This window comes from Vulpes vulpes, chromosome 7 (assembly GCF_048418805.1).
Source record: "Vulpes vulpes isolate BD-2025 chromosome 7, VulVul3, whole genome shotgun sequence".
NCBI classification, from domain to species: Eukaryota; Metazoa; Chordata; class Mammalia; order Carnivora; family Canidae; genus Vulpes; species Vulpes vulpes.
In genome coordinates, this window is record NC_132786.1 from 88,585,799 (window position 1) to 88,600,464 (window position 14,666).

General features: G+C 36.5%; 1 protein-coding gene and 1 long non-coding RNA gene across 2 annotated transcripts in view; one reads left to right on the top strand and one right to left on the bottom strand.

Moving 5' to 3' along the window:
- UMAD1 (UBAP1-MVB12-associated (UMA) domain containing 1) overlaps positions 1–5,624 on the top strand; it is a 254,545-nt gene extending 248,921 nt beyond the window's left edge. Inside the window, exon 5 of the mRNA XM_072764397.1 lies at positions 914–5,624. Coding sequence (XP_072620498.1) covers positions 914–967 — 54 coding nt within the window. The 3' untranslated portion in view covers positions 968–5,624. The remainder of the gene's footprint in view (positions 1–913) is intronic.
- LOC140599714 (uncharacterized) overlaps positions 1–14,666 on the bottom strand; it is a 101,861-nt gene that overhangs the window by 28,393 nt on the left and 58,802 nt on the right. The window lies entirely within an intron of this gene.

Consider the following 14,666-nt stretch of genomic DNA (forward strand, 5'->3'; position numbering starts at 1 on the left):
GGACTGTTATAAGCATTGCCCACAAGGAATCCCACTTTTTTTTCTCTTGGCATATTTATGTAATTCATTGTTTTAACCTATGAGTTAACTCAATGGAGAGATTATTTAAGAGGCTACTTGAGACATAGTATAATATGGATTACCATAGCTAATCCAAGTCACCATAATATTTACCAGAAATTATTTGCTTTTGTGAATAAGGAAAAACAAATGTTCTATGTGTACAATTATCTTGATCTTGAAGACCATGCTTATTAGAGAAAGATAAGATTAAGATTATGTAGTTCCCTTTAAAACTCCAAGGTATCTTCCTTATAGTCATGCCTATGTATATATTAAATTGCATTTATAGTAGTTTCTATATAGGCTTGGATTTACTGATGTATAGATGTGATTATAATAGATCTTGTTACAATATAAACAATTACAGGTAGAATTTAATATAACACCTCTTTTAAAATTAGACCTAAAGAGTATTAGAAGGATTTATTAAAAAGACTAGTGGAAAAAAAAAAGACTAGTGGATTAGACATTAAACATGATTTTTAGTGCCCCACTCTCACCTTATCACAAATTGAGTAAGTCATTTAACCTTTCTGAGCCCCAGTTTCCTTATTTGTAATTGAAAATACAAAAAAATTATTATAGATACTTGACCCTTTAAATCATAATAGGGAACCTTGTGCTGAGAAAACAGAGACAGAATGGCCAGCACGTGTATTTTATTTATTGAACTTCACAGATGAAGAATAGGACTTCCACTTCCAGCAGCAATGGTAGACAAGACACTCTCTGCTGGAAACCAATTAGATCCTAAATAAAACATTTTGGTTTGTTGCTGGACTCCCTGGAAGTAGGTAAAATAATCTCCAAGTCCAATCCTCCCGTTTCCCCCCCATTCTTCAAATAAAAGGAACAAGCTGAGTCAACACTGGAGCCTGGAGCAGTGAGCCAACAAATGTTCTGAGCAAGAAGCAGAGGAAAGAACTGTGTTATACTGAAGGAAAATACCAGAAGGATACTACAAATTGTAACTTAAGTACTGAACCTAGAGTCGACAGCAAGGAAGGGGAACTCAACCTGAGATCATGCATTAAGCCAGGACTCTCAAAGAGAGCTTACGTGACCCCAGGTGGGTAGTCTTCCCAACTTCTAACAGTAACCAAACCAAATCTCCATGGGAGAGCGTCCTACAGTTATCCCATGAGATTCCCACAGTTTACAATCAGGCCACTATTAGTTCACAATCAAAGACCACTAGACTCACAAGGAGGTAAGCCATCTATATTTGAGCTGTCAGATAGAGACCAGCTGCTTATAAAGTACTTAAAGGAATACAGAACCAAAAGATTAAGCAGGCAATGGAAAACTTGTAGGAATGATCAGACAGTTTTGAAAAATAACTAAATGGAACATCCAAATATAAAATATGTAAATGATGAAAGAAAAACCAAACATGTTAAAAAGCATATTAGCCAAAGCTGAAAAAGCATTAATGATCTCAAACATAGAAGTGAATAAATTAACCAGAATACAATCCAGAAAAGAAAAGGACTGGGAAATATGAGAATAATTTAAAATATTGATGATGAAACGAGAAGGTCTAACGTATGTCAAATCGAAGCCACAGAAGGCAAGAATAAAGCTAATCAAGGAGTAGTAACAGGTGAGAAATTTCCAGAAATGCTAAAAACACTTTTCTACAATTTCAGAAAGCACAATATTCCCAAACAGGATAAATAAAAAGAAAATCAATGCCTCAGTATCACCAAGTAGTGACTCTAGAGCAACAAGGACAAAAGTAGAGAGGAAAGACATCGCAAAAAGATCATTTCATGGACAGCTGATTGCTCAGCAGTAATAACAGAAAATAGGCAATGAAATAATACTTGTTGCTAAGTTTATCATCAATAGACTTATACTAAAGGAACTCTGAATCTAAAGCTGACCTCCTTAGAAAGATAGTATTCTTTGATGACAATTAATACAAAGGTCAATTGCAAAAGGGTATCTTTAAAGTTCTCATATCGAGGATCCCTGGGTGGCTCAGTGGTTTAGCGCTGCCTTCGGCCCAGGGAGTGATCCTGGAGTCCCAGGATCAAGTCCCACGTCGGACTTCCTGCATGGAGCCTGCTTCTCCCTCTGCCTGTGTCTCTGCCTCTCTCTCTGTATCTCTCATGAGTACATAAATAAAACCTTAAAAAAAAAATGAAGTTCTCATATCTTTGAAAAGATATTACTTATCCATTTATCAATTAAAAATCATAATAAAGTTTAAATATTTAAAGCTAAATTATAATGAAAATATAACCTGTCAGAACTAATATTTTTAAAGGAAATTTATCAGTCATAATTAGAAAAGAAAGTAGTCTGAAAAATGAACTTAGCACCCATCTTAAGTATTTAGAAAAGAGCTACAGAAGAAAACTGAAATAAATAAAAGGAGTGAAACAATAAAAATAAGAGAATTCCATGAAATTGAAAACTACAACAGAAAGACAAACATGAAAGTCAGCTTTTTAAAAAGACTTAAACAGACAGTCCTTTGACAGACTGAGGGAAAAGCACAAATCATACAAAGACTAAAAAGGGAATGAAAATATATATACAGCACAGATTAAAAGAAAATACTGTGAGCAATTTTCTGTCAATAAATCTGAAAACCTACATAAAATGAGATAATTCTTAGGAAATATAACTTACCAAGACTGACTTATGAATTAAAAATCTTGAATAGTCCTAAAGCTACCAAAGCAATGGAATCCATAGTTTAAAACTTCCCACAAGGAAAGACTAGGCTCATGTTAATTTTTTTAAAAGATTTTATTCATTTATTCATGAGAAAGAGAGAGAGAGAGAGGCAGGGACACAGGCAGAGGGAGAAGCAGGCTCCATCCAAGAAGCTCGACATGGGAATTGATCCCAGGACTCCAGGATCACTCCCTGCGCCAAAGGCAGGCACCAAACTGCTGAGCCACCCAGGGATCCAGGGATCCCCTCATGTTAATGTTATTAATGAAATTACTAAGCATCCAATGTTAATTTTTGCCTTTTATAGACTTAAGCAGCAAATAGAAAAATAAGAAATACTCCCTAAACCATTTTGCATAACCTGGGCACCAAAAATAGCAGGTACATTCAAGAACAGAAATTATAGTCAGTCTTTGTCAACCTCATTCAAGAACCTAAAACAAAGTATTACCAGATCTGGTGGGGTTAAACAAAAAGTTTATTGTAACCTAGTTGGGTTTATCCCAGGAATGCTAGAAAAATTCAACATAAGAAAAATCTAGAATTGTGATCCACCATAATAGATTAAACGGGAAAACCCATATATAATCTCAATAGAAGCAGAAAAAGCATTGGATAAAGTTGACCATAGATTCAACATAAAAACTCTTAGCAAACTTTGGGTAGAAGAGAATTTTCTTTAATGTGAATGAAGGTATCTACCAAAGCTTTAGTAAACATTCTTAATGATGTAAAGTAAAAGCATCCGTTGGAAATCAGAAACAGGACAGGTTTTCCCACTATCATGTTTTGAGCACAGTTCTAGCCAGATAGTAAGATTTAAAAAAGCAAATACAAACATAAAGATTAAAAAGGTATAAACCTATCATTTGTTGCCAATACTATGATTATATACATAGAAAATCACAATCTAAAAACAACTTAATAGTAATAATAAGAGAATTTAGCAAAGTGGCTGGCTCTAAGACCAATCAATTGCCTTTCTAAACAATGGTCATAAACATTTAAAAATGTAATATAAAAAAGACATGGTTTATAATTGCAATAAAACATATGCTGGGACGCCTGGGTGGCTCAATGGTTGAGCATCTGTCTTTGGCTCAGGGCGTGATCCCAGAGTCCCAGGATGGAGTCCTGCATCGGGCTTCCTGCATGGAACCTGCTTCTCCCTCTGCCTATGTCTCTGCCTCTCTCTCTCTGTCTCTCATGAATAAATAAACAAAATCTTTAAAAAATACATGGTATCTGGGAATAAATTTAACAAAAGGTATACAAGATTTATATAGAAAAAAATAATAGAACTTGATTGAAGTCATTGGGGTCCTAAATAAATGAAAAGATGTGCCACATTTATAGGCAGCAATACTTAATATCGTAAAGATGTATATTCTCTCAAATTGACCTGTAGATTTAAAATCCCTGCAGGATTTTTCATGGAATGCGCAAGCTAATTCTAAATTTGTATGGAAGAGCTAAGAGAAACTGAGACTCCAAAAGAACTGAGTGTGACAACTTGTAACAAGTATCAAGACTTTCTAAAAATTAAAAAGCTGTAATAATTAAGACAGTGTAGGGGTGCCTGAGTGGCTCAGTGTGCTAGGCTCTCCCTCTTAGTTTCCACTCAGGTCATGATCTCCTGGTCATGGGATGAGCCCTGTGTTGGCCTCCACATTCAGTGGGGAGTCTGCTTGGGATTCTCTCTCTCCTTTCCCCTCCTTTGTCCCCCCGCCTTCAAGTAAATAAGCAAATAAAATCTTTAAAAGAATAATTAAGACTATAATTTTGGCAGATTGTTAGAAAAACTGACAAATGGAGCAACAAAATAGAACAGAGAATAGACCCAAACATCTATGGAGACTTGATATACAATAGGGGAGGGATTTCAGAGCACTCGTGCTGAGACAAGGTATAAAAGATCAGGGGAGAAGGGAATTGGCAGTAACTACTGATAGGTACAATTTCTTGGGAGCGATAAGTATAATCTAACATTAGAAGATGATGATGGTCACACAACTCTAAATATACTGAAAGCTGTTGAACTATATACTTTAAAAGGTGAACCTCGTGGCATGTGAATTATGTACCAATAATACTATTAAAAAGTAAGTGCTGTATAGTAACACAAAACAACAGGGATGAATCTTTTAAAATATTATCTTGAATGAAAGACAGTTCCAAAAGATTATAGATACTGTGATACCATTTTTATGAAACAAAATGAGCCAAATGGCATAATATATTACTTATGGATTTATACACATTGATAAAACTATTTGGAATATGGCAAAGGAAGGATAAACATGCATGAGAGCTGCTCTCTCAGGGGAAAGTGAGGAATATAGGAACCCATGGTAGATGCAATGGTATTGGTGATCCTTTCAGTTCTTGAATTGAATGATTATTTTAAAGTTTTAATTTTGATTATGTATATTGTACATATTTTATATTTGAACTTTTGAGTGTGTCAAATATTATATTTACAAGATAGTAAGAGAAGAAAATCCCTTTTTAAATTGGAATATTATGAGTATACCAGCAAAAAGTAAGTCACTTATAAAGGAGGAAACTAGGTTGACTCCAGACTTCCCCACATCACCCTCAAAACTAGAGATGGGGTAGCAAGGTCTACAGAGTTCAGAAGAAAATAATGTGACTTGAAAATTTTAAATCCAATTAAATTATCTTGCTGAGATAAATGCAACAGATAGATAGTAAGCATGAAAGAATGTAAAGAAATAAAAATTGAGCCCTATGTCAGGCTCCACACTCATCACAGATTCTACTTGAGACTCTCTCCCCCACTGCCCTTGCCCCTCCTCTCCCTCCTTAAAATAAATAAATCTTAAAAAAAAAAAACTAAAACAAACAAACAAACTACTATATGATAAAATCGAGGCAACCAAGTAGATGAATCAAAGTAAAGAATACATAAATGGATGGGGTACCTGGGTGGCTCAGTGGTTGAGTGTCTGCCTTTGGCTCAGGGTATAATCTCAGGGTCTTGGGATCAAATCCCACATCAGGCTCCCTGCAGGAAGCCTGCCTCTAGCTCTGCCTTTTTCTGTCTCTCATGAATAAATAAATAAAATCTTAAAAAAAAAAAAAAAGATACAGAAATGTAGAAGCCACAGCATGAAAAGTTCTGGTGTTGAGCACTAAATCATTTAAAATAGAATCAAGAGTAAACAACTGTTTGAATTATGGTTTCAGAACAGGATATAAATGTTATAAACCAAACATTGGAAAGAATAGTAAAACAAAAAAGTGGAGTTAGATGGGGAGAGGTGAAAGAAAGTAAAATGTGTGTTTTCTCAAATTTTATAAGGATATCAAGAGATACCATGCAAAACTGAAACAATTTTTAAAATATATTGACTCTAAAATAAAATAAAAATAAATAAAATATATTGACTCTACCTCAATCTTCATCACTGAGGGAACTATTGACATTGGGGGTAGGCATGTCTTTGATACCAGCACTGTCCTGTGCATTGTAAAATGTTTGGTTTCTCTGGAACCCAGGTGCCAGAATGCCAGGATCACCTTAGTTATTATGACCACCAAAAACATGTCCATGTGTTTCTAAATGTACATTAGGACTTGGCACTGCTTTGGATTAAGCTGTTCCAACCTCCTAAGGTTTTTCATAGTATTTTTTCCTCTTAAATTTAGAGTTATGTCAGAGAATTAAAATCTCTTGATTTGAAATTACTAAAGGGATCATTTACCTAATATTCATTCAATTTCATATTGGTATCCACTTCTAGTAAATTAGACTAAAATAAATTTAACACAGAATAAGCCCTCTTATTCAATGCAACCATTTGTAAATTAACTAAAAATACTTGCTAAAACAAGGAATCTGAAAAAATATACATACTTTGCATATTTCATTTTGTTGCTGTGGTAAAATACAGATAACAAAATTTACCATTTTAGCCATTTTTAAGTGTACAGCCCTGTGACATTAACATATTCACATTGTTGTACAGCTATCACAACTTTCCATCTCCTGAACTTTTTCATCTTCCTTAGCCGCATATTTTAACATAAACCACACATATAGTCATTTGCCAATCTTTTGATTTGGGGCCAAAATCTCTACTTTGAAAGTGGTCCCCTGATTGGAATTCCCCCCGGCCATCTATTTTGCATGAACTATACCAATAATGTATTCTCCAGGATTTCCGGTCTCAGTTTTCTTTAAAATGAAACAAGAGCTGAAAGACACTTGGGAATGAATCTGAGTGCAGAATTCTTCTAGATTCCCCTCCGCCTCCCAATATTTTACCGTTGTGATGCTCATACCTAATATAAAAGCAAATTTTGAATTACTTTACGTCTGTGCAGTCTTCCTAACACACTCCATCTAGTCTTCATGGAAATAACAATTCATTCTTTTTACATTGATATTGTATCTGTTTTTATAAAAATTTAAATAAGTTATTTATTTTTAAAAGTCTTACTTATTTAAATAATCCTCACACTTAATGTAAGGCTTGAACTCACGACCCAAAATTCAGTGTTACCTGTTCCTCCAACTGAGCCAGACAGATGCCAGAAGTTATATGATTTTTAATTTAGGAGTTAAACACAAACTTGTGGAAAGTATTCAACTAAACTGATGGGGACAGAAGTATAGGGGCTTTTAGAAAGCTGTCTGCTTACTGTGAGCACTTTAAATGAAGAGCATCACCTATGAAATGATCTGGCAAGTTGGATATAATTAAATTTGAAATATTATGTATACTTGTGATGATTAATTTTGTGTGTAAATTTGACTGGCCCACAGGGCACCCAGATGTGTGTCACATGTTCTTCTGAGTATGTCCCTAGTGAGGGTATTTCTGGATGAAATTAACATTTGAATGGGTAGACTGAATAAAGCAGATTGCCCTCCCTAATGTAAGTGGGCCTCATCCAATCAATTGAAAGACATGAATAGGGCAGCCCGGGTGGCTCAGCGGTTTAGCGCTTCAGCCCAGGGTATGATCCTGGAGACCCGGGATCAAGTCCCACGAGTCCCACGTTGGGCTCCCTGCATGGAGCCTGCTTCTCCCTCTGCCTGTGTCTCTGCCTCTCTCTCTCTCTCTCTCTCTCTCTCTGTGTCTCTCATGAATAAATAAATAAAATCTTAAAAAAAAAAAAAAGAAAGAAAGACATGAATAGAACAAAAAGACTGAGAAAGGGAAACTCCTTTTGCCTGACTGCTTTGAGCTGGGACATTATCAGTTCTTTCCAGTCTTTAAACTTAAACTGAAAGATCACCTCCTTTTGGGTTTCCAGCCTGCCAGCTTTCAGACTGAAACAGTACATCATTGCCCATGGGGCTTACGTTGTTGACTGCAGTTCTTGGGAATTCTTAGCTTCTATAACTTTATGAGTTCATTCCTTATAGTAATTCTCTTTCTCCATACACACACACACACACACGCACACACACATATACACACACACACACACATCCTGTTGGTTCTGCCTCTCTGGAGAATCCTAATACCTGATCACCAAATGCAGTGTGGATCTTGGAACAGAAAGAGGACATTAGTGGAAAAATTGGTGAAATTCAAATAAAGTATTGGGTTTGGTCAATGGTAATATACTAGTGTTGGTTTCTTTGCTGCACTACATGTACCATGATAATGTAAGATTTAACAGTAGAGGAAGCTGGATGAGGGGTTTATGAGAATACTCTGTAGTGTCTTTGCAGTATTTCTGTAAATCTAAAATTATTGCAAAATAAAAACTATTTCTAAAAATAACATGTACCATATTAACCCCCTTTCTGAAATCATTTCTGATTACTTACCCTCTATTTGTATTTATGCATTCTTTTCACCAAATGTTAGTCATCTGTACTTTGGGAAATTATTTGCTTCTTTCTTTGTACCTTTATTGCTTGATTTTTTTTGAATAATGGAGATACATATTATTTGACTACAATAATAAAATCATTCTTCAAAATGTTTTAGTCTGTTTGGTAAGGTGACTTCTAGAAATCATCCATGTTCTAAAAGCACTGTGATATTTGATTTGGTGTTAGTTTTTAATAACATGGTTTCATCTATAACCCTCTCCTGGTAGATGCAAAGATAATTTTCAGATAAGGCTCCAGGATTAATACTATGTCACAGAACTAGGAAGATGACCAGGGGATGTTAGTATAAGAATATGTTGTTTCTGACCCACACATAGCTTAATGGTTTAGGTCTGGAGTTTCTTTTGCTTTCTGCCAACTGTAAGCATCATAAGGGAAGGAAAGACTTTTAGATGCAGTTCTGTGGTTCTGTTCAAAGGAGCAGTGAGAATAAAGAACCATCAGGAGTCCAGATCTCCAAATCAAAGCAGAGGTTGCCATTGAATAATTGGAGGGATTAAAAGCAAATTCTGAAATGTTCTAGTACAAATAAAACTGTTTCATGCTCACTCTCTCTATTCCTTTATCCTTTTTTTCCCCCTCTTCATCCTGTCTCTCGTTCCTGCGATCCAGCCTCTCCCTTTTAATTTGGCCTATGAGGTGCTCACTGCAGATTCTCAAGGGAGCCATTTATCTTTTTTTCACTCCAAGATTGTGAATTTTTGGTAGGCAAAGAGAGTATCTTCTTCATTTCCATGTCCCCATCACCTAAGCACCATCCTCACCCATGGATCACGGTGAGGGCTGTTGAATGAATGACTTTGAGGCAGGAGGTAGTAGTGATATGTATGAACTTAGCCAGCTCTGCAGATGGAACTTCTGAGGTTTTCTGGGTCTACCTATTCACCAAAATTCTGTATCTCTCTCCTTCCCTATCATTTTCCTTCCTCAATTCCCTTCTTGTAATATAGCTAGAGGCGTATTGTCTTTATTCTACACCTTCTACATATGCAAACCCTAGGGTCATTTGCTCTTTGTATGAGGCCAGGTCTTCCACTTAATTTTGGTTTCTAGAAAGTATTAATCCATTGAGTGGTTTTCAAAATTTATCAGGCATCAGAATCACTTGAAGGCCTTGTTAAACAGGCTACAGGGCTACGCGCCAAGAGGTTCTCATTCAGTAAATCCGGGGTAGGATGAGAAGATTTGCATTTCTAAGTTCCTAGGTGATGCTGATACTGCTAGTCCAGAAACTGTATTTTGAGAATCACTGGTCTATATATGACAGAAGCACTAGCTAGTTGTCTGATCCTCTCTGCCAGGGAGAAAAAAGAGATAGAGGCATTCATTGTCTAGAACTTCAGCATGATATAAAAATAACAGGAAGAATATGCATGTTTTGTTTTAAACTCAAGGTATAAAGGGTTTGTGTTTTTTTTTCTTATAATCGTCATTCTTTAATTCAAATCATTCCATAGACTGTATAAGTAAAGTTAAAACTGCTAACGTGGAGAGAAGACTATTGATATTTCTATCAGAGTATACAAAAAGGTTAATTATGGTGTGCACATCTTAAAGATCTCCTTGCCATGTGAGCCATCTCCAGAAATACTTGCCATAGAACTGAAATAGAAATGATTATATGAGTAAATTATCACCCACACTCCTTGCATGCATCATTTCATACCGCAAGCCTTTTCTCTTTTCAAGGAATAATGGTTTTACATTTTACTTTGTGATGGCACTCTAATTGCTAAATATAATAGGGGCATTATGCTACAAAGTTAAAAGATTCCAAGTGAAAAGATAAGTCAAATATAGTAATCTCATCCAGCCAATGATTCTTTAAAGTGTGCTCCATTTTTCCCCCGGTTATCTCCCAATTCTGAACTCTCACACAATGATTTAAACTGAATACATGGCAGAAAAAAGGAAAAAGGGATCCTAGAATTCATCTAGCCCAGGCGCCTGCCACTATGACCCACTGGCCAAATCTGGCCCACTGCCTGTTTTTGTAAATAAAAAAATTTATTGGAGAACAGGCATGGCTGTTTGTCTACATAGTTTTATAGGGCTGCTTTCACACTCCAATCACAGAGTTAAGTAGTTGCAACACAGACCATGTGGTCCAAAACTCAAAATATTTACTTTCTCACCCTTTACCAAAAACATCTGCTAACCCTGTTCCAGTCCAACCTATTTGTCTGGCAGGTGAAAAAATTTATCCTGAGAGAGAGAGAGGAAAGTAGCTCAGGGTTATACTCTTAAACAGAAACAGGATTGCAGAACACCAGGCATGGCCCTCAGCAGCTCCTCCTATAAGAACTCTGGTTCCCCCAAGAGTCAAAGATATCCTTCATGATGAGTAGAGAAGGGGACATTGGGGTAAGCTTGCATCTCATTACAACTTTCAAAGAGCCCTCCATATGACAAACCCAAAAAGAACAGTGTGACATAAGTGTGCTTTGATGTTAGTCCAAAATGTATAAATGGCATGATTTTTTTCACCCATGTACAAAACACATTAGCAGCCTAACATTTACAGTCTGTTTCTAATGATGAAGAGTCCTTTTTCATCAATGGGAGAATCATTAGGATGATCTTGCCTTTCAGAAAATATACTAACCAACATTCTGTTGTTTAATATTCTCCACATTATCCAGAACTTTCAGGAGAATGTGCCTGATAGTGTGAATTATTTTCTTAAGTAATTAGGTTTACCAAATTGGCAAAAGCATATGGGTCAGTGTATATATTTGTGTGTGTGTGTGTGTGTGTGTGTGTGTGTGTGTCCCTAAGTGTTTTTATTTATACATCCATGCCTAAAATAAAATTATGTGATGATGCTTGGTGTCATTTCTCTCCAGTCTCTGTGATTTGTATGTTAAGGAAATGTGTCTCTTCTGAAAATGAATCCAAATTCTATAGTTTTGGGTAAGTGCACAGAGTTGTGCAATGAATTGAAGTGTTTTCAGCAAAAGGGTGATTATTTTGCTTGTTCCTTCATCATTGTTTTATTAGGTATCTCCTCTATGCTGAGACTAAGAGTAGAGGATCTGACTGTCTGATGAGGGAGGTCATCATCTAGAAACATGTAATATGCTATGTCTACAAATTTTACATGGAGAGACGACTGCATGAGACATTGGAGCAGAGCCCTGAAAGGAAGTAGGGGTTTGCATTAAGATATGCACATTCTAGGGAAATGAAAACTCAATTTTAGAGTTGTTACCTCTCTTGGGAGACTTTCTTGATTCCTCAGTCTTACTTACATATCCCTTTTCTGTGTTCCTATCGTGTACATCTATCCTAGGACTTTCCTCTCTTCCTGGCCTTCATTAGCTATTCAGTAAATGAATGAATGAAGACTGAGTGAATCAATGAGTGAGTCAATGAACATACAAAAGGCAGAAGTGTGAGTCACTCTAGGCTGTTCATGGAACTGCTTATGTGGCTAGAGGATAGGACCTAGGGAAGAAGAGACAAGCCTACTGGGGAAAAAGGCTGGAGAGGTAGGTCAGGGTAAGGTAACAGAGGACCTTGTATATCACCCTAGGAATTTGGACTGTATTACCTTAGCAACATCTTGTTGGCTCCTATTATATACCAATCATCTGCTGGGTTCTAGAGGTACAAGATATGGCCCCTACCCCTGTGGAGCTTACTGGTTCACTAAAGCAATATTAATTGTGGCTACAATATCTCAGTGTTTCAGTTTCCTTTACTATAAAACTAGAATATGATTGAACCTACTTCATAATTGTTGTGATGATTAAAATGAGATAATACAGGGACACCTGGGTGGCTCAGTCAATTAAGCATCTGCCTTGGACTCAGGTCATAATCCCAAAGTCCTGGGGTAGAGCCCAAAGTCGGACTCCCTGCTCAGTGGTTATCCCTCTCCCTCTGCTCCTCCCCCTGGTTGTGCTCTCTCTCTCTTACTCATTTTCTCTCTCTCAAATAAATAAAATCTTTAAGAAGTAAATAAAATAACATAAATAAAACTCTCTGGCACGTAGAAATTACTAAGTATTAGGTACACTTATTATTGGGAAAAACAGACATTGAACAAAGACTTTAAAGTGGTGTTGGAGAACTACCATAGGTGAGGCCCACAGTGCAATGAGAATTTAATGGTGGTGGATGGAATGGGGCATAGGGAAAGCAGACATGATCTGGAGATTCAAGGAAGGCCTGTCTAGGGAAAGATTGGATGGAAAGATGTCCCAGGGTGAGGAGCTCCTTATGAAAAGGGAAGAGATCATTGTGACGGTGAAGTAAGAAGAACACCAGTCAGGCTACAGTATATGGATTGGACAGAGTGGGAGAGAAGAGTGGCTGGAATTGATCCTGGAGAGGCAGGCAGAGGCCAGTTTATGGAGGGTCTTATCAGTCATGGTAAGAATGGGGCTTTGTCCCAAGTTAGTGGGAACCACTGAAGGGATTGAACACAGGAATGACAAAACCAGAACAGTTTTTAAGTGGAGAGAAGGAGACAGATATTCAAGAAAACAAGGGAGTTGACTTTATTGCTGATTAATTAGATATAAAATGTGAGAGAAAGAAAGGTATAAGAGGTCTCCCAGATTTCTGGTTGGATAGGGTATCATTTACTCATATAGGAAGACGAGAGGAAGAGAAGATTTTCAAGGTCAAAGATGAGAGCAGTTGAGGTTGCTGTACCAGCACGGATAGTGATGGAACTCAGAATATAAGGGAGCCCAAGAAACTGGGCATGGATGAGATTGCCAAGGAAAGTAGATAAAGTGAGAAGACAGTCAAGATGGAACTCTGGGGAAAAAAATCCAGAGGAGACTGAGAAGGAGTGCTCAAAGAGGTTGTTTAAAAACTGGAAGATGCTGATATTACACAAACCAAGGAAAGAGAAAAGAAGAAAAGACAAAGGCAGATATGGTTAACATTATTAAATGCAGTTTCAGTTTTTTAAATAAGGACTGAAAATAGTCACATGGATTTGGCAATTAGGGTATCTCTGAACAGAACCATCTAAAACTCTCCTAAACTCCGAATAGGCTGATTTTTGGAGATCTTACCCCATATTGTAGCAAACATTAAAATGTATCAAATTCTACATTAAATGTATCATAAATGAATTTAGGTAAACAGTATTTTTCCTTATGGAATTATCACTCTTTAAAGTTTTCTAGTTTTCTTTTTGTATTTAAGCTAATCAATTTTTCCTATAGATCTCAAACACTTTGTAGATTCTCAAAAACCAAAATCATCTAGTTCCTATCGATGATGAGCACAAATAGAGTAGGCTACAGTGGATGATAGAGTGAATGATGAAGCAAAGAGCAAAAGGATGGGCTTCTCTTTCACAAGAATAAATGGGAAAGGGCAGAAAGAGAAAGAAAGAAAGAAGCAAAAAGGAACATAAAGTCCAGGGAGGGTAGGATTTATTTAAGATTAGAGCTTTTCACACAGTTTGGAAGAAAAAAATAACACAACAAAATGTTTTTTTAAAAAGGTTAATGATGCAGGAGATAGTAGGAATATTTGATTAAAATGCTACTTTCAGAGACAGCAGATAGGAAGCAATCCAGAAGGATTCATCTTCTTAAAAATCCTCTTTCTCTGATTCCAGATGGAAGAAGAGGAGGACAATTAGGTAGATAGATGTTCACACCTTATACCTATTAATAATGAGATACATAAGTCAAGATTTTCAAATAACTCCAATACTACCATTCAGTGTTATTCTTCTAAAGATTAGCAAATACAGGAGCAGCATGGGAAGCTTCAAGTGGTTAACAGCTCTGTGTTTCATAACTAATCCCAAAGTACTGTGATGTAGAATGCTATGTAGACGTCTGTGGGGGTTTGGCTCTTGTTCTTTTATGAGCCAAGAAGAGGCAAGTACAGTCTGCAAGAAAAATGCCCACCTGTGTCAAGCAAATTGACTCATCAAAGGCACCATCTGATAGATCTGATGGATTAGTTGATTTACACAGAGAAAGCAAGAGGTATATGGAAAGTGCATTAACCCTTTGGGGCCACTGGGGCAACATTAGTAAATCATTGCTACAGTCCTAAA